We start from the raw sequence: 19,590 nt of genomic DNA, 5'->3' as shown, positions 1-19,590 counted from the left end.
AGGTGCCAGGTCGTGCTGAAAAATGAAATCATCTCCATAAAGCTTTTCAGCAGATGGAAGCATGAAGTGCTCCAAAATCTCCTGATAGCTAGCTGCATTGACCCTGCCCTTGATAAAACACAGTGGACCAACACCAGCAGCTGACATGGCACCCCAGACCATCACTGACTGTGGGTACTTGACACTGGACTTCAGGCATTTTGGCATTTCCCTCTCCCCAGTCTTCCTCCAGACTCTGGCACCTTGATTTCCGAATGACATGCAAAATTTGCTTTCATCCGAAAAAAGTACTTTGGACCACTGAGCAACAGTCCAGTGCTGCTTCTCTGTTCAAAAGTGGCTTGACCTGGGGAATGCGGCACCTGTAGCCCATTTCCTGCACACGCCTGTACACGGTGGCTCTGGATGTTTCTACTCCAGACTCAGTCCACTGCTTCCGCAGGTCCCCCAAGGTCTGGAATCGGTCCTTCTCCACAATCTTCCTCAGGGTCCGGTCACCTCTTCTCGTTGTGCTGCGTTTTCTGCCACACTTTTTCCTTCCCACAGACTTCCCACTGAGGTGCCTTGATACAGCACTCTGGGAACAGCCTATTCGTTCAGAAATTTCTTTCTGTGTCTTACCCTCTTGCTTGAGGGTGTCAATGATGGCCTTCTGGACAGCAGTCAGGTCGGCAGTCTTACCCATGATTGCGGTTTTGAGTAATGAACCAGGCTGGGAGTTTTTAAAAGCCTCAGGAATCTTTTGCAGGTGTTTAGAGTTAATTAGTTGATTCAGATGATTAGGTTAATAGCTCGTTTAGAGAACCTTTTCATGATATGCTAATTTTTTGAGATAGGAATTTTGGGTTTTCATGAGCTGTATGCCAAAATCATCAATATTAAAACAATAAAAGGCTTGAACTACTTCAGTTGTGTTGTAATGAATCTAAAATATATGAAAGTCTAATGTTTATCAGTACATTACAGAAAATAATGAACTTTATCACAATATGCTAATTTTTTGAAAAGGACCTGTATATATATATTACTATACTATATAATATATTTGTAAGTCGCTTGGTGTGTGTGTGTGTCTGTCTGTCTGTCTGTCTGTGTGTGTGTGTGTCTGTCTGTCTGTTTGTCTGTATGTCTGTGTCTGTGTATAAATAATGTAATGTGACCTGGACATGTTCATATCTGGTGAACTTGTTTTGTGAGATTCACTCAAGCAGAACTGTGGTGTGTTTAATTTTTTGATTACATTTGGGTTGTGTAATATAGCTCTTTGACCAAAATGCAGATTTTCTTCATTTTCTTAAACAATAAATGTGAAGAATTTCTAATAAAATGTCCAAATAAATCGCAGTCTGTACTGACACGTATGTGCTCCTCTTTATTTGGCTGACGGATCTTACACTCAGAGTGTGAGGTTGAGGAAAGGTTAGCACACATTCACTTCATAAAGCTCTCGTCTGGGGTGCGAATCACTTAGGAGGGCGGAAGTTGCCCTTTGCTGGTGTTATCTGACTATTTTGTGGCGTGTTTCATAATGGCTGAGGTTAAAGTCGGCATACAGAAAACTGGTTCTAGGTCAATGTGAAAGGGCAGCGCTATTCTCGCATGTCAAAAATGAAGCCAAGCATCCTCTGGGATCGGATGATGACAGCAGAGCTGTGGTCCGGGTCACTGCGGTTTCGACCTTGACGCCTTCAGCCTCCAAACTGTATTCGCTCAGAGTTCAGCTTTCATTCACACCTACATAGTTCAGCACTGGGGAACTTTTCAGATTTGTTTTTTTTTGCATTTATGTTTTCTGCTCCCTTTTTCACACTTTGATGATGTGCATGCAGAGGCATGTTGCAGTTAAAAGCTACTCCACAAATTTTAGCCTTTGCTCAGATTTTTTGTGTTTTGGAAAAGCATTCGACTCTGTCAAGAACGTGTCGGAGCCATAGACTTAGACTAGAGCTTACATTCGAAGGCTTTTTTCCATTGCTTCCTGTCTTATCTACACTGCACCATCAGACAACGGCACAATTTTATATTCTACTGTAATGTGGGGAAAAAATCAATTCTGAAGTGTTTATACACTACCATTTAAAAGTTTTAAGATTTTTAAATGTTTATGAGCCTCTTCACCAAGGCTGCATTTATTTGATAAAAAAACAAAAACAGGAAAATTGTGAAAAATTATCACAATTTCAAATTACTGTTTTTTATTGCAGGGATGGAGATTTTACATTTTCACAACCCTAAAGATGATGCTGAACAGAACAAACTGTGACTTTACATGTCAGTCAGACAGTTATTGGCCAATGAAAGCTGCGATGGAGTCCAGACTTTCTATTGTCAACCAGAAATTTGTGAGACTATTCAAAACATGAATTTGGTGTCTATAGATGATACACTTTCTGAAAAAAATTTAAAAAAGTTGTTACTGGGGTGCACCTTTGTACCTTATTTACCCCTAAAGAGTGCATATTAGTACATTAAAATTACATTTTAGTGCCTTTTGTTAAGGTACCACCCCAGTGACGACTTTTGTACCTTTTTCTCTGAGTGTGTAATGTGTCTAATAGTGTCCTGGCTTCAGTTCCTCGGCCAGGTGCATGGCCACCTCAGTCCAAGGCGAGGCTTCTGGTTTTAGGGAGCGACCCAAGTGAGGCAGATCCAGCACACTGCAACACTGGAACTGCCTGGGATCATGGAGCTGTTTGTTTTTTCTGATCTCCTGTTGTCTGTCTCTTCGCCAAATGGCATCTTTCAGAAACCTGTTGCACAAACACATTTATGTTCATTTGCACATCTGACGTCATGCCATGAGTTTTTGAAATGTCATGCAATGTTATATAAATGAACCTAAATCACACACTGAAGAGTCTCTAACAGTGACTGCCAGTAGCATCTGATACCTGGCAGTGAGTCTGTGGCCCCAGATCCTAGCAAGTTCAAGAGGCGTGTGACCCCTCTTGTCTTGAGCGTGTATGTCTGCCCCGTTTCTCACTAGCGTTTCTGTACAGTCTGTCAGACCTTCAGCAGCAGCCAGGTGCAGTGGAGTCAGTCCTTCATCTGTGGAACTGAGGATATGACAGTACTGAGGAGTTTTACAACACAGAGGACACGGATCTGACACCATGGAAACTAAAAATTGTGATTATGCTGACAGTGTATCCTTTTTTTTCATTCACTGGTAACTTGAGTTCAGTATCTAACTATTTCTGGCATCATTTTGTACAATTCATTAGTTCATTTTAAAAATTAAATAAATCAAAATAAAAAATATTTTCATAATCTTTCATCAAAATAAAATATCATGCTCCACTTTCAAAATTACTTTCCTTTTCAGCTGATGTTACCAATTCTGGTCTAATTTTGCACAATTCATCAGTGCATATTATTAAAAAGTCAATCAATCTATCAATCATTAGTTTTCATCTTTCATCAAAATATGGTAACTTGCTTCACCTTGAAGATTAGTTTCCTTTTAGCTGATGTTGCCTATTCTGGTTTAATTGTGCAAAATTAGTGCATGTTATTCAATAAATAAAATCCATTGTCATTCAAATATAATAACATGGTCTGCCTTCAAAATGATCTTCCATTTCAGCTGATGTTACCAATAGGTCTATTGCACAATTCATCAGTGTAAGTAAGTAAATAAACAATTTTCCATTTTTCATTAAAATATAATAACTTGCTTTACCTCCAGAATGCCTTTTTCTTTTTTTGGATTATGTTGTCAGTTCTCGTAATTTTGCACAATTAATTAGTTCAAGTTATTAAAAGCATATAATCTAAAAAAAAAAAAAAAAAAAAAAAAATATATATATATATATATATATATATATATATATATATATTTAAAAACCATTCTAGTATGCTACACTCACCTTTCCTACTCCAATCAAATCCCGGTGGATAAAATTAAGTTTTTTTTTCTTGGTTCATTCCAAAATAATAACTAAAATTGATTGTAAATGCCGTTTCTTGCTGACTTTAATGCAAGAAACAAAGTAATCTGCATTTTAATATTCATATGTGTTTACCTACATTATTAAATATGAATCTTAATGATTACGAGTTCATACACATCAATCTGGGCTCCGTGTTCCAGCAGGTAAATGAGGCAGGCGTGTGTGTTGGGTCGGCTCTGAGCACTCAGCACCATATGTACAGGTCTGCGTCCATGAGGACAACTGCCATTCACATCCACAATCCCACCGGCCTCCAGCAGCAGCTCCATGCAGTCCAAGTGTCCATGTAGAGCTGCTATATGAAGCACACTGAGACCCTGACACACACACACACACACACGTTGGTTTTTGTGGATTATGGGGACTCTCCATAGGCGTAATGGTTTTTATACTGAACAAACTGTGTGTGCTATTGCCCTACACCAACCCTACACCTAAACTTAGCCCTCACAGGAGACTTTGTGCATTTTAAGATTTTCAAAAAAACACCATTTAGTATGTTTTATAAGCCTTTTGAATTACGGGGACATAGGCAGTGTCCTCATAAACCACCTTCATATTGTAATACCTCTGTCATACCCATGTCATTATACAAATTTGTGTCCTCATAAACCACATAAACATGCACACACACACACACACACACACTTATATCATACAGTCGCTTAAATCAATAGATGAACTGATAAGAAAACAAAAAGTATTAAAATACACTAAAAATCGGATCACTTGGTTAAAGTATGCAATAAATAAAACAACAAATAAATAATGCAAAAATGGCCTAATCCAATCAAATGCCTTTTTCAGCTGATGTTACCAGTCCTGGTCAAATTTGACACAATTCCAAGAGCAGGTTATTAAAACATAAAAACAAACATTTGTTTAACATTGTTTTCGTCATTAAAATGCCTCCAAAATCCTTCCAAAATAACAATCAAGATATAGATTTATGCAACATTAACATACTTGCTTATAATGTTATAAGCTCTAAAACATAAATATATAGGCTACTCTTGTAAAAGATGACAGGTAAGCTTGAAGTCATGTTTAAAGTCAAAAATTTGGTTTGGAGTCAGATAATTTCATTTTATAGATGTCAAATTATTCCATTAATATTAACAATTGTATAGATATGCCTTATCTTTATCAGTTCCATGGTCATTATCGACGTCTATAAATATGTCCAATCCACTCATTTGGAAATCAAGATTTTTTGCACCCTCAGATTCCAGATTTTCAAATGGTTGTATCTCAGCCAAATATTATTGTTATGGGTGATTGTAATTTAAATTGGGAAGACAAAATCGTGAGGAAGAAGCTTAAGCAAATCGTTGATGGTTTTAATCTGGTTCAAATGGCCAAAGGTCCAACATGAATAACAAATAGTACGAGTACTCAGATTGATTTAATATTTAGTAATAGACCGGAACGAATCACACAGTCTTATAATATACACACACAGGGTTGTCAGAACATAATATGGTGCTTATATCTAGAAAATTAACTAACAAGCGATTCAATATACATGCCAGTAATAAGGAATTCTTTAGTATTCCAAAAAATAAGCAAGATGATTTTAATGTAGCTATAAAAAATATGAACTGGGAAGATTTATTATATAAATCTGATTCAGCAACAGCAAGTCAAATCTTTACAGACCAGTTACAATCTATAATTAGTGATTTTTCAGTCAAGATGAAATATAGGTACAAGAAACAGTCCCTCCCCTGGGTGAATGATAATATTAAAAAATTAATGAAGGAACGCGATAACGCTTTAAAATAGCAACAAGATCAAAGATAGAAATAAATTTGTAATGCTAAGAAATACGGTAGTAAGAGTATTAAGGAAAGCAAAGGCAGATTTTTTTTATTATAATTACTATTTAATTATTCATAATTATTGAAAATGCTCATGGTAACTCAAAAACTATATGGAGACAGATTAAAAAATTAACATAATATCAAAGCAAGGCCAACTGAATTGAAGTTTAATGATACAATTTTACAGAGCCCAGTTGATGTGACACAGGCCATTAACCACTTTTTTATTGATTCAGTGGATAAAATTACTCAAAGCTTTAAAGTACAACAGCCACATTTACGAGTAAACAATGCTATTGAGACAGCTTTAGTATTAGGATCAGTAACTAAGTTAGATGTTGAAAAGGTAGTCATCTCTCTTAAGTCCTCAGGGCTAAAGATCTCTATGGTATAGACACACTTTTATTGAAACAAATTAGTTCCTCAGTAGTTAAGCCTGTAACGCATATCATTAATAGTTCGTTAGATCAAGGGAGATTCCCTAACTCTTGGAAGCCCACGGTTGTGGCCCCTATATTTAAGGGAGGTGATCCCCATTTAACCAGCAATTATAGGCCAATTAGTATCCTCCCCACAATATCAAAAGTTTTTGAAAAACTGGTGGCTAAACAAATTATTACTGACCATTTTAATAATAGTTCTTTTCAATTACATCTGATGCAGTTTGGCCTTAGGATAAATCATTCAACAGAAATGGCTACTTGTTATTTTTTTGAAAAGGTAAAGGCATTAATGGATAAAGGTGGAGTGGTAGGGGCTGTATTTCTGGATTTACAGAAGGCGTTTGATACGGTAAAACCATACATCAATGGAAAGCTTATTTGTTCAGCTTTCAGTTGCAAAAATTGACACTTTAGGCTGGTTTTGTGATCCAGGGTCACATATTAATCTGGAATATCTGTGCAGCCTAGGCTATATGCAATGGAAAATGTTTTCCTCGGATTCGATTAGAACTACAAACATGCATAAAAAGTGTTTATAAACTACAAACATGGCGGATATGCGAGACCGACGGACAGGCAGAGAAAGGGGTTTGAGTGATAGGTTAGAGCAGGGTTCCTCAAATCTTACCCTGTAGGTCCAATCTGCCACAGAGTTTAGCTCCAACCCTGATCAAACTCACCTACCTGTAATTTTCTAATGATCCTGAAGACTCTGATTAGCATGCACAGGTGTGTTTGATTAGGGTTAGAGCTAAACTCTGCAGAGTGGGCCAGATTTGAAGATGCCTGGGTTAGACTGAGTACATTTGAGACATGTGTTATACTTTTTAAGTGTATCGTTATGCAAACATATGAAGAAAGTTCTCGACCCGCGGTAGGAAATTAAATTAAACGAAATGTGGATTTTGTTAACTGTGACAAGATGATTGACAGGGCAGTTTAAACAGTGACAGTATGCATGTAACTAAGCAACAGAGCGTCCGTTAAAGTCCCAGTTATAACGAAGTAGTATGGCCCAAAGCTTGCCAACTATTCTTAGTTTTTCTTCACAAAAAGAGTGCATACTTATAGGGCATACAATAAGTAGGCGATGTGTGTGAGTATATAACACGCACGTGTTTGTCGATGCGCAGTGGTTTGCGCGCTCTCTTCAATACCAAACTCAACCACTCTCGCGCTCCGCACGCGGCCGCTTGAAACACTTCTCTCTCCGGCGGAAATGTACGAACCCTCCGAGCCAGAGATCCGGATTCACCCGACGGAGTAATGCTAGAAATAAACCAATGTAGTGAGTTTATTCATTTTTATGTTAATCATTATGGGGTATTAATATCACAGCTTATACAAAATATTACATAAAATGTGTTATTTTATTCAAACTATTTAAAAAAAACATTGAGTTGAAACTCACCTCATGACCGCTGAGTTTGTTGACGTTCTTTCTCCGTGTCCATGGAGTTTCTATCTCCTGTCAATCAAACTCAAGTGCGCGAGCTGAATTCAGTTCATTCCACGTCATTTGTGTGGAAACACACGTTCTGTCAACACTGCACTGGCTCCCTATTAAACATCGTAAAGATTTTAAGATCTTGCTAATTACCTATAAGGCCCTGAATGGTTTGGCACCTCAGTATTTGAGTGAGCTCTTATCGTATTATAGTCCTTCACATCCGCTGTGATCTCAAAACTCTGGCTGTTTGATAATACCTAGAATATCAAAATCAACTGCGGGCGGGAGGTCGTTTTCCTATTTAGCGCCCAAACTCTGTATCAATCTACCTAACACTGTTCTGGAAGCAGTCACACTCTGTCAGTTTAAATCTAGATTAAAGACCCATCTCTTTAACCTGTCTTACACATAATACACTATCACATTTCTATAATTCAGATCCGTTAAAGGATTGTTAGGCTGCATTAATTAGGTCAAGTTTAAGCTCATGGAAACCACATTTAGGTTATACATGTAATTACAGAAGAATTAGATAAATGTTGTGGGTTTTATGTAAACTGATCTCAGTATAAGCTCATGGAAACCACATTTATACCCGTAATAATTGCAGAAGAATTAGATAAATGTTTTCAATGAAGAATAGCATGTGACGCGGCTTGAAATGTCAGGTCAACTTCCAACATCTGATAAAATGTTGAACTGGACATGTACAATATTTATGCAGGATATGTGCATATATGATCAACTCAAATAATAAAGATCCCTAAAGGGGGAAGGTTATCAAATGCCCTTCAGAAGTTTAGCCTTTTGACATCATAATTGATGCAAAGTGCACATTGGTGCATCTAATGCTTTGTTGAGCAACCTGACAGCTGCTAGAAAATATGTATAGAATCTGCCAAAATAATTTTTACTTGCCTTTTGTTTGTGTGACTACATGCAGAGATTGATCTGTATTATTGATTTTGCTCATGGCATCCAAATGCATCTCTCATGAAGACATGATTTGGGATGATATGTGTCATGAATCATGTCCATGGAGTTCCATTCACTCGCCACCAGAGACCACTCCTCCATCACATTGACTTTCACACCACACAGACTGTTACATATTACCCTGGACTACATTTCCCGGCAGCCATTTCACTAACCACACACTCACACCTGAGAACTATCACACAATCACACACCCTACATAAACCACGGACTTCCTTTCACAGATCGCCGAGTATTGTTCTGTGTATAGCACTCTCATAGTGTTAGCTGCCTTACCGAGCCATTCTGGGTTTCTATTTAGTTCCAGTATTGTATAGCATATATCACTCTCCTAGCGATAGCTACTCTACAGAGCCCACTTAGTTGTCATAGTGTTGCTTTGCCTGTTTTCTCGTGTTTTGATTCTTGCCCGTGTTTCCTGGATTTACCCTTCGTCTTTCCGTTTGGACTCTGTTTGCCCCTGCTTGGACTATTGCTCATGTTCTCGGATTACCCCTCTTGTCTAAACCCTTTGGATATTGTTTGCCGATCGACGACCCACGCATGCCCTCAGAATACTCTTGTGTCTTGTCTTCAACATATCTGTTAACTGATGTTTGACCCTGCCTGTGTTTTGACCACGTCTCTGTATAATAAAAGCTTGCACATGGATCCGTATGCCTCACGTCTCGTTGGCTCCGTTACAATATGGGTCATATTTACGTTCTCTGTTTCTCTGTGGGTTCTCGGTGATCGATGCTTTCTGCTGAGAGGCGTCAGATGCTCAGAGGAAGTGCAGGTCTCATTTAAATATTAACGAATCAGTATCTCCTTTAGTCCTTACAAAATCAGATCTTATACTATAAATTATTTTTTATTACGGCTGTCAATTTGATATTAGTGCTACTGTAGCCACCTACATTAAAAACAACACAATATGAAAATGATGTAGAAATAAAACAAATAATATATTGACTTCTACTTTTTGTCTATTCAGTGCTTTTGTCTAACTAATTTAATAAATGTCTTTGAATTATATTTAAATTAGATTTATTTGAATTGTTTTTAAAAAATAAATAAGATATTAATACTTTTTTTAAGCAAGGACACATAAATTGATCACTAGTGACAGTAAAGACGTATAATGTTAGTAAAGATTTTTATTTCAATAAATGCAGTTTTCAACATTGATAATAATAAGCAGCATATTAGAATGATTTCTGAAGGATCATGTGATACTGAAGACTGGAGTAATGATGCTGAAAATTAAGCTTTGATCAAAGGAATAAAAACATTTTTTAAATTCAAATAGAAAACAGTTATTTTAAATTGTAATAATATTTCACAATTTTTCTATTTTTCCTGTATTTGCAGCTGAATAAATGCAGCCTTAGTGAGCAGAAAAGGCTTCTTTGAAAAACATTAAATCTACCGGTCTCAAATACATCAATTATATATTTATGTATATATACAGTATATCTATATAATGATACATTTATTTAATTAATCAGCATATCATATAATTTTTTTTGCATGCTTAAACTTTTGACTTGATTAGCAGCCTGAACAGGAAAAATAAACACTGTGAACTTCTGAACCACAGTGTTTCTGGGCCACTGTGAGCCTAAAGGCAGAGGAAGGGGTCACTCTGACTAAATGTCAATAGAAACTGATCCTAACTCCATCTTTAACTGCCCTCAAACTATGTCACATCTTTCGAAAGAGAGCCACCTCGCTGTGCTGTCATGAGGTCATGTACCGAGCACATAAGCTCAGGGCGCAGATGAGGGTCACGACCTTTGTGTGCTTCATCTCTGATCTGGGATCAGTTCTGTTGGAGGGCTGAAGGGAGCAAAGGGACACGGAAGAGAGCGAGACTCTGGTCACAGATTAAATGGGGGATAGAGTAAGTGAAGATTACAGACAAATGTTGGCTGATGAAACTTGCTCAAAGCTTCCCTGAAAATGAGATCATGAATTTCTCTTGCCAGCTGTTGTACATTACCATTGGCCACTGTCTAGACCAATAAGGATGCGACTACTCTGAAGTGGGTGGAGCTATGACACCAGCATACTTATGACCAAACACCAATAAAAACAAACACTGCAAAGGCCAAATGTGCCTGAGGCGAGTCTCTTTCTGACTCAAATGAACACTTAATTCAGTCAATAGCACTTTCCAATAAAGCTTTTTATGTTAACATAGTTGATGCAACAAAACTTTCAATGTGTTTAATGCTAATTTACCCCTATTGACACATTTTAAGTATAAATAAACGTGTTAACGTATACAAACTAAAGATAAATATAAGCTATATATAAAAAAAAAAGTATGATATTGCCAGGTTATTAAAACTAAAACCATAAATGTTTTTACTACTAGAAGTAAAACAGATGATAACATAAAAAATATATAAAAACCTATTTTTTTTTTTTATTTCAGTTGTATATTTTGTTTAACTTGTACTAAAATAACACAAAAGTAAAAGTGAAATAACAATGAATGAAAACTAAAAAGACATTTAAAAAAATAAAACTAATAAAAAATGGGGGGAAAAAACGCATCAAAATGACTAAAACTAAAATTAAAATCTAAAATCTTCTTAAGTAAATCTATAAAAGGTTCTCAATGATGCTAAAATAACACTGTCTATCACTGCCTGTGTAACTAAAGCTAAAACCATTCAAACTTTTTTTGTTGCTTTAAATAATTAACATTAACTGAAATAAAAATAAATTACATTAAAACAAGCTTATTTTATTTCAACTAGTTGCCAAGGTAACAATTTTTATTTTAATTTAGTTTAAAATAAAATACAAATGAATAAAATTATATAGAAAAAAAACATAAAAAAGACAAAAAATACTAAAACTATAATGGATTATATAAAAATAAAAACTCAAAATATTAATAAAAACGTGAGAATTGGCCTATAGTGCATTAACTAATTGGTGTTTTCACTTCTATTTTTCTTTTTTCTTTTTTATTATAAAATACTGTTTTTCTATTTCAGCAAAGTAAGAAAACAAAGTAAGATGACATCATTCGAAAAGTAAAAGATTGTGATACTTTTTTTTGGAATTTTTTTTTAGTGGAGCAGCATGAACTAACAAAAAAAATGCAGTAGGACCAAGACAATACATTTAGATAGTAAACAGGATCCATTTCGATTTCAAACTGAACTGAATGTGAAAATAATCTGAAGTGATGAATGGCTGTTCCTTGAACTTTAAAGGAAAGCGAGCAATAAAAAAGATCCGTACAAAGCTCATCCATATTTGATGAATCACATTTTGCAGGGCTCATTCTGAACTGAGTTCATGTAAGTGCGTTGATGTTGGCTCTCTGTCATAGTCTCCTTGAGTTTCTCATCCTCCTGTTTGTTTTATACTGCTCTCCCTCTCTCTCGCTCTCTCTGTTCAGCCCTACACTAATGCACACTGGCATATTCTGCAGCTCTGAGTCGCAGTGTAGCCTGGTGAAGCGCAGTGACCGTATGGCGACCCCACACACCCGCCACACCGAGAGAGAGAGAGAGAGAGGGAGAGAGAGAGAGAGATGGTGAGAGAAAGAGAGAGAGAGAGAGACAGAGAGAGAGAGAGAAAGAGAGAGAGAGAGAGACAGAGAGAGAGAGAGAAAGAGAGAGAGAGAGAGAGAGATGGTGACTGTAGACTGTAAGGCAAAAGAGGATGAGATCAATAAAGCTATTTAATGCAGTCTGCTTTATATAAAGCATGAAATGAAAGAAGAGGCAATCCTTTAAGGTCCAAAAATTGTGGTTCTGTGGCTTTTGGTACATGTGTGTTGGCCATCTCATCTGTAAGCTGAACATTGACAAAAATAACTTTTAAAAGAAGGTTACACTTGTTTTTTTCCCCTCTCTTTCAGGATAAATGGGGGAAAAAAAATTCACGGTTCTTCTTGACTGGCAGATTTTGTCCAATCAGATGCTTTCATGAATGAATTGCTTAAAAACAGGGTTTCTGCAGGTTTAAGGAAGGTACATTTAAGATGTTTTAAGGCCAAGAAAATTTAAGGGATAAGTTGAATGGAACTAAATGTCAATATGGTCTCTAAATATAAATGTCTTGTATTCGTAAGTTTGAAAATGAACTTCCAATAGATCTGCATCACTTGTTCTTTCATTTTACAAAACAAGCTGTACCCTCTGATCAGTGATGTTGTTCATCAGTATTTTGTCTTGTTTAAAGTGCAAAGTTTCTTAAATCAAGATGCATCAGAAAGCAAATTACATCAAATAAAAAGTCCGGTTTTCTGATAAATTGATCAAAATGAATTGATTTTGACTGAAACATATCTGCCAGTAGGCTATTAAAAAACTTAATTCAAGCAGAAAGCACATTTTCATTCCCCATTAAATTAATTTTGTTTAGTTTCTCAGAAAACAAAACTTTATATGTTTAATTTGCATCTCAAGTGAAGTGAATATGTTTAGATTTTTGTGTTGGAATATGGAGGAATATATTCTTTTTTTGTTGTTGTTGTTGTTGACTTTTGTAAATTTAAGATTCTCTGATCTGATTTAAGATCTTTGTAGGCCTTAATTTGTGGAAGGGCCGATTAAGAGCTTAAGACACTCAGAAACCCAGTAAGTAAAATCATGGTTTGTGGCAGGGTTATTAAATACCTAAAACTAAATCCATAAAATTTTTTTTACAAAATCTTTGATTACTTGAAACAAAATAACTGTCTAAAATAAAATAAAATCTACTTTTTTATGCTTATTTTATTTCAGCTAGCTGCAAAGGTGTATCTGATTTTTGTTTAGTTTAACTTGAAATAAAATAACTAAAACTTAATAGACCAAATGTAATAAATAAAAATTTTTATTAAAATATTAAAGAAAACTAATCAAAATGGCAAAAGAAACAAAATGACCAAATTTTAAAATTAAAGTTAACTAAAGTTTACTGGGAATTTAAATAAACATATAAATAAATAAATGTTCTGTATGTATTATCATTATGTCCCACTCAAACTTTGAACAAACATTCTGCACTCAACACCCAAGCAGCTGCAATGTGCCAAAAAACACAGACACCCTAGAAATCACCCACAGTAGCAATGCTGGTGCAAGCAACATCAACATCCTAGCATTGGTGAGTTTTGCATGTCATGAAGTAAAGAGAAGGAGATTCCTGCACGTGCACGGGATATATCTTTGATGTGTTTCTTTTAGGCGGCAGGACAAACATCCCATCTATGTCCCATCTTCCATAAAATCACGAAGGACTCTATAGCTCCAGCTATAATATAAATGAAGAAGCAGAAAGAGAGGGAGAGAAAATACTGTGGGAGAGAGGGAGGGAGGGAGGGAGGGAGAGAAAGATTATAATTTTGACCGTTTCATATCATGCCAAAAACGTTTAATGCATCCACCTTGTAGTTCCAGCTAAAAAAGAGGATGATGTATGTAGCTTCACAGCTCAAATATCAACCATTTTGCTGTAAAATTAGGAAAGAGAGTGATTTTAACAAATATAAAACAAGTCCAACATTCTTGCTTTTAAATTCAAGAAAACATCCTTATAAAATCAGAGGAATCGCCTTCAGATGAGGCTTAGAAAGAACGTAAATAGATCTAAACTCATTCTGAGTATACTTTATGCTAAATATATTAATAAAAAGTTAGCAATTTTATTAAATTATATACACTCACCTAAAGGATTATTAGGAACACCTGTTCAATTTCTCATTAATGCAATTATCTAATCAACCAATCACATGGCAGTTGCTTCAATGCATTTAGGGGTGTGGTCCTGGTCAAGACAATCTCCTGAACTCCAAACTGAATGTCAGAATGGGAAAGAAAGGTGATTTAAGCAATTTTGAGCGTGGCATGGTTGTTGGTGCCAGGCGGGCCGGTCTGAGTATTTCACAATCTGCTCAGTTACTGGGATTTTCACGCACAACCATTTCTAGGGTTTACAAAGAATGGTGTGAAAAGGGAAAAACATCCAGTATGCGGCAGTCCTGTGGGCGAAAATGCCTTGTTGATGCTAGAGGTCAGAGGAGAATAGGCCGACTGATTCTAGCTGATAGAAGAGCAACTTTGACTGAAATAACCACTCGTTACAACCGAGGTATGCAGCAAAGCATTTGTGAAGCCACAACACGCACAACCTTGAGGCGGATGGGCTACAACAGCAGAAGACCCCACCGGGTACCACTCATCTCCACTACAAATAGGAAAAAGAGGCTACAATTTGCACGAGCTCACCAAAATTGGACGGTTGAAGACTGGAAAAATGTTGCCTGGTCTGATGAGTCTCGGTTTCTGTTGAGACATTGAGATGGTAGAGTCATAATTTGGCGTAAACCAAATGAGAACATGGATCCATCATGCCTTGTTACCACTGTGCAGGCTGGTGGTGGTGGTGTAATGGTGTGGGGGATGTTTTCTTGGCACACTTTAGGCCCCTTAGTGCCAATTGGGCATTGTTTAAATGCCACGGCCTACCTGAGCATTGTTTCTGACCATGTCCATCCCTTTATGACCACCATGTACCCATCCTCTGATGGCTACTTCCAGCAGGATAATGCACCATGTCACAAAGCTCGAATCATTTCAAATTGGTTTCTTGAACATAACAATGAGTTCACTGTACTAAAATGGCCCCCACAGTCACCAGATCTCAACCCAATAGAGCATCTTTGGGATGTGGTGGAAGGGGAGCTTCGTGCCCTGGATGTGCATCCCACAAATCTCCATCAACTGCATGCTATCCTATCAATCCTAATAATCCTTTAGGTGAGTGTATATGGTAAGACTGTAATCTTTATATCTGATGCATATTTAATTTAATATTATTTTAAATATGTTTACATAAAACATACATTTAGTCTCCTGATTATGAAAACATGCAAGGCGATTAATTATTCTGAGCTTGTGCGATTGCTAAATATGTCTTGCTAACACAAAGACTACATTTGAACGAACCTGTAACCTTAAACATTTCAGCATGTTATAATATCAAAACCCCAGAACATCTTCATTTCCATATTTCCATATTTCATCACAATCTTGTGCATGTTGCCCCATGGAATTTGACCCTGATGGAAACATCCATTGAATTTTAATGAATCATACATTTTCAAAGCTGCTATTTAGTGCATTTTTAATTTGATTATTTATCTCTTTATCCTAACTCATTGCTAAAGCTTTAGGTGTGAGCACTAAAGATTACAGCCTTCATCTGATGTGACAAAATTCTGTGACATTGGCTGATGTATAGGCTAAAAATGCATGTTTTTGTAGGGGGGGGGAATGAACACGTTTTCACCAAATCATAATTATTATGTTAAAATATGTGGCATTAAAATATTTGGCTGTTCTGTGATATTTTCAAATATAAGCAGGCAAATGTGTGTTTCTAGGTTTATCCAGACTGATCTGAGCAAGTGTTGGTACATGGTGTGTGTCACAACATTTTGGAGCAGATGCATCTGAGAAGAAGAAAGAAGGTTAGTGTGAAGTCGCCCTGAGCTGCTTGTCTCTTGAGATTTATTTTTTGGGCGTGTCAAGGATGTCTGAATGGTGTGTGTGTTCCTGGTCTATATATTCAAATACACACTGCATACACAGTCTGGTGTGTATTAGCGAGTGTTCAGTGCTTAAAAGAAAATTTCAGCTCAAAAATGAAAATTTGCTGAAAATGTCTTCACCCTCAGATTTAGAGAAATGTTGCATTTCATCACTTGCTCAGCAATGGATGCTCTGCAGTGAATGGGTGCCGTCAGAATGAGAGTCCAAACAACTGATAAAAACATCACAATAATCCACAAGTAATCCACACCACTCCAGTCCATCAGTTAATGTCTTGTGAAGTAAAAAACTGCATGTCTGTAAGAAAAAAATCTGTCATTAAGAGGTATGCAAAAAGTAGGCTGAGTTCTAATGTTGCTTTCTCCAGTGAAAAAGTTGCCTTTTCTAAATCAGGGGAGAAATATCCACAGATCAAGCACAGTTTACAAGCAAAATCAGTTCTAAACAACACAAATATGTGAGTGGATGTTGATGTGAGATGACAACGGGAGATTAACTTTAGTGATAATATGGATTATGGACTCACATTTTAGCCAGAAGTGATGGTTTGAAGTTAAAAAGTTTCTTACAATCATGCAATTTTTCTCTTCACATGATGTTATTGGATGGACTGGAGTGGTGTGAATTATTGTGATGTTTTTATCATCTGTTTGGACTCTCATTCTGATGGCACCCATTCACTGCAGAGCATCTGTTGGTGAGCAAATGATGTAATGCTACATTTCTCCAAATCTCTTCTGATAAAACAACAAACTCATCGAGGATGGAGTACATTTTTGACATTTTCATTTTTAGGTGAACTATTCCTTTAATGCTTTCTTTTTTATGGCTATTTAAGTAAATGCACAGTAATATTTAAGTACACAGCAAATATTCAACTTTAGTAGAGATTGCTAATGAAAAGCAATTGCTTGGCCAATAAAATATAACCCTTATATCATCCAAGGCAGTGAACGGCTACGACAGGAAGCAGAGATGACAATAACACCTGTGAGAAATAAATCACACTCCTGCCCAGCCGAACTCTCAGCAGCCAGTCCAGATTACTGTCCTGCCCTCACCAGGACCGATTGGCTTCAGACGTGTGAACACTGTCACCGTCGTCAGAGAACATTAGCACTGAGGCTACCACTCAGGTCAGAGAGCATGAATTGTAAGGTCAGCATGAGGTCAACCAACAGGAAATGCCATGAACATTGTGCCGTGAGTCAGTCAATGTGAAAGTATAATCAGCTATGACAGAAACATGCTGATCTATTGACTCTGCATGACAAAATTACAGTGGGGTTTTCAGCTGATTGATAGATAGCTACTATCATGATGGTTTATTCGTAGGTAGAACTGGCCATTCAAAAAGTCATTCACAAATGATTTTATTGAATTGCAAAAAAAAAAAAATATATATATATATATTTATTTTTTATATATATTTATATATATATATTTATATTTATATATATTATAAATATATATATTTATATATATTATATATAAAATATATATATATTTTATCAAGAGCTGATAAAATGTAAAACAAAAACTGTAACTTGAATGCAATGTAAGTCGCTTTGGATACAAGCGTCTGCTAAATGCATAAATGTTAATGTTAATATTGTAACGTGCTGAAGAATCACACAACAGGTTGCAGTGCAATAAAGACCCCGGAGGGTGTGTATATTGAATAAACAAGGAAGGAAAAATGAATAGTGAAGGTGCCAACGTGTCTGTCGTGCGTCTTCCGTGCACCGTGATCCTCTTTGCCGGCCGGCTGAGTGCAGGGTGGTTTGGTGTCCTGTGCTCAGGTGGCGGGCTGGTCGATCAGCTGCTCTCTGGAAGGGCAAGAGACACAACATTAAACGGCTGCCTTCTGGAGACCTTGCTCCCCCGTATGTGTTTGGTTGCTGCTTTTGTAGCCTTCTCCTAATCCTCCTCAGCTGGGATTGATCAGCCCGTGGTGATTGTGCGCAGGTGGTTCTCCTCCGTTGCCAGGGCGACGCTGATAGGCGCCCGGGACACGTGTCACACTACCCCCCCTAAGCGTCGTCCTGGTCCCCCGAGTGAGGGGGGAGGTGGGGGCTGGGGGAGGTAAAACCCCTGACAGACCTGCGAAAGCTGCCCACAGGCGGGAGAGTCCATTCGCATTGGCGTTGGCGGTTCCGGCCCGATGTCGCACGTCAAAGTGGAAGTCCTGGAGCGCTAGGAACCACCGGGTCACCCGAGCGTTCGTGTCCTTGGCCCGGGCCATCCACTGTAGAGGGGCATGATCGGTGATGAGGGAGAATTTCCGGCCCAGGAGATAGTACTTCAGCTCCAGGACTGCCCACTTGACGGCCAACGCCTCCTTTTCCACCGTCGCGTATCGTTGTTCAGTCGTGGATAGCTTCCGACTGATGTAGACTACCGGGTGTTCCTCACCGTACTGTATCTGGGATAGCACGGCTCCCAACCCGGTGTCGGACGCGTTCGTCTGCAACAAGAAGCGACAGTTAAAGTCAGGAGCGCGCAGTACTGGCTCAGGCGTGAGCGCTGCCTTCACCCTTTTAAATGCATCCTCTTCGTTAGGTCCCCACTTCACCTTCTCTGGCTGTCCCTTCTTGGTCAGGTCTGTCAGGGCAGCTGCTAAGGAGGAGAAGTTAGGTATAAAACATCTATAGTAACCAACCAACCCCAAAAAGGCCCGTACCTGTCTTTTGGAGGTGGGCCTCGGGGCCGAGAGGATTGCTGCCACTTTCTTCTCCTGCGGACGGATCAAGCCCCGGCCCACCTGGAAACCGAGGTATTTCGCTTCAGGCAGGGCGAGGTGGCATTTCTTGGGGTTGGCGGTGAGCCCAGCCCGCCGCAGCTCGAGAAGCACCCTCCGGAGCCACTCCAGGTGGTCCTCCCAGGTCTCCGAGTGGATGACGACATCATCGATGTAGGCTGCTGCGTACGCCTGATGGGGCCTCAGCAGGATGTCCATCATCCGCTGGAAGGTAGCTGGAGCCCCGTGCAGCCCGAAGCGGAGAACCCGGTACTGCCAGTGGCCACTGGGTGTGGAGAAGGCGGTCTTCGGTTTGGCGGCTTCAGTCAATGGCACCTGCCAGTAGCCTTTGGTGAGGTCGAGCGTGGATATGAACCGGGCTCTCCCCAGCCGCTCCAGCAGCTCGCCGACGCGGGGCATTGGGTATCCATCGAACTCGGAGACCTCGTTCAGGCGGCGAAAGTCGTTACAGAACCGGAGGGTGCCATCCGGTTTCGGGACCATGACTATGGGACTGGACCAGGGACTGCGGGAGGGCTCGATGACTCCTAACTTCAGCATCTCCTGAACCTCCTCCTCGACAGCGTGTCACCGGGCCTCCGGAATTCGGTAGGGCCGCTGTCGCACAATGGTCCCTG

The 19,590-nt window shown here is 38.4% G+C and overlaps 1 protein-coding gene across 1 annotated transcript; it reads right to left on the bottom strand.

Annotated features, from left to right (window-relative positions):
- Positions 1–2,096: 2,096 nt before the first annotated feature.
- Positions 2,097–7,933, bottom strand: LOC306866100 (ankyrin repeat domain-containing protein 53-like). The gene is made up of 5 exons (XM_079411112.1): positions 7,631–7,933; positions 7,335–7,488; positions 4,068–4,270; positions 2,892–3,056; positions 2,097–2,750 (listed from the first exon to the last, which is right to left on the bottom strand). Exons 1-5 carry the CDS (start codon positions 7,633–7,635, stop codon positions 2,552–2,554), a joined length of 726 nt encoding a protein of 241 aa, XP_079267238.1. The 5' UTR covers positions 7,636–7,933; the 3' UTR covers positions 2,097–2,551.
- Positions 7,934–19,590: the final 11,657 nt, after the last annotated feature.

The sequence above is a fragment of the Barbus barbus genome (genome assembly GCF_936440315.1).
Source record: "Barbus barbus genome assembly, chromosome: 1".
NCBI classification, from domain to species: domain Eukaryota; kingdom Metazoa; phylum Chordata; class Actinopteri; order Cypriniformes; family Cyprinidae; genus Barbus; species Barbus barbus.
Note: the sequence above shows the minus strand (reverse complement) of the source record. Positions and strands in the feature narration are given on the sequence as shown.

Excerpts from the sequence above, each read along its gene's own strand:
- LOC306866100 (XM_079411112.1), bottom strand. Across the intron at positions 3,057-4,067 it reads CACGGAGCCCAGATTGATGT|TTCCACAGATGAAGGACTGA; the intron begins GTATGAACTCGT and ends TCATATCCTCAG. Across the intron at positions 2,751-2,891 it reads GGCCACAGACTCACTGCCAG|GTTTCTGAAAGATGCCATTT; the intron begins GTATCAGATGCT and ends TTTGTGCAACAG.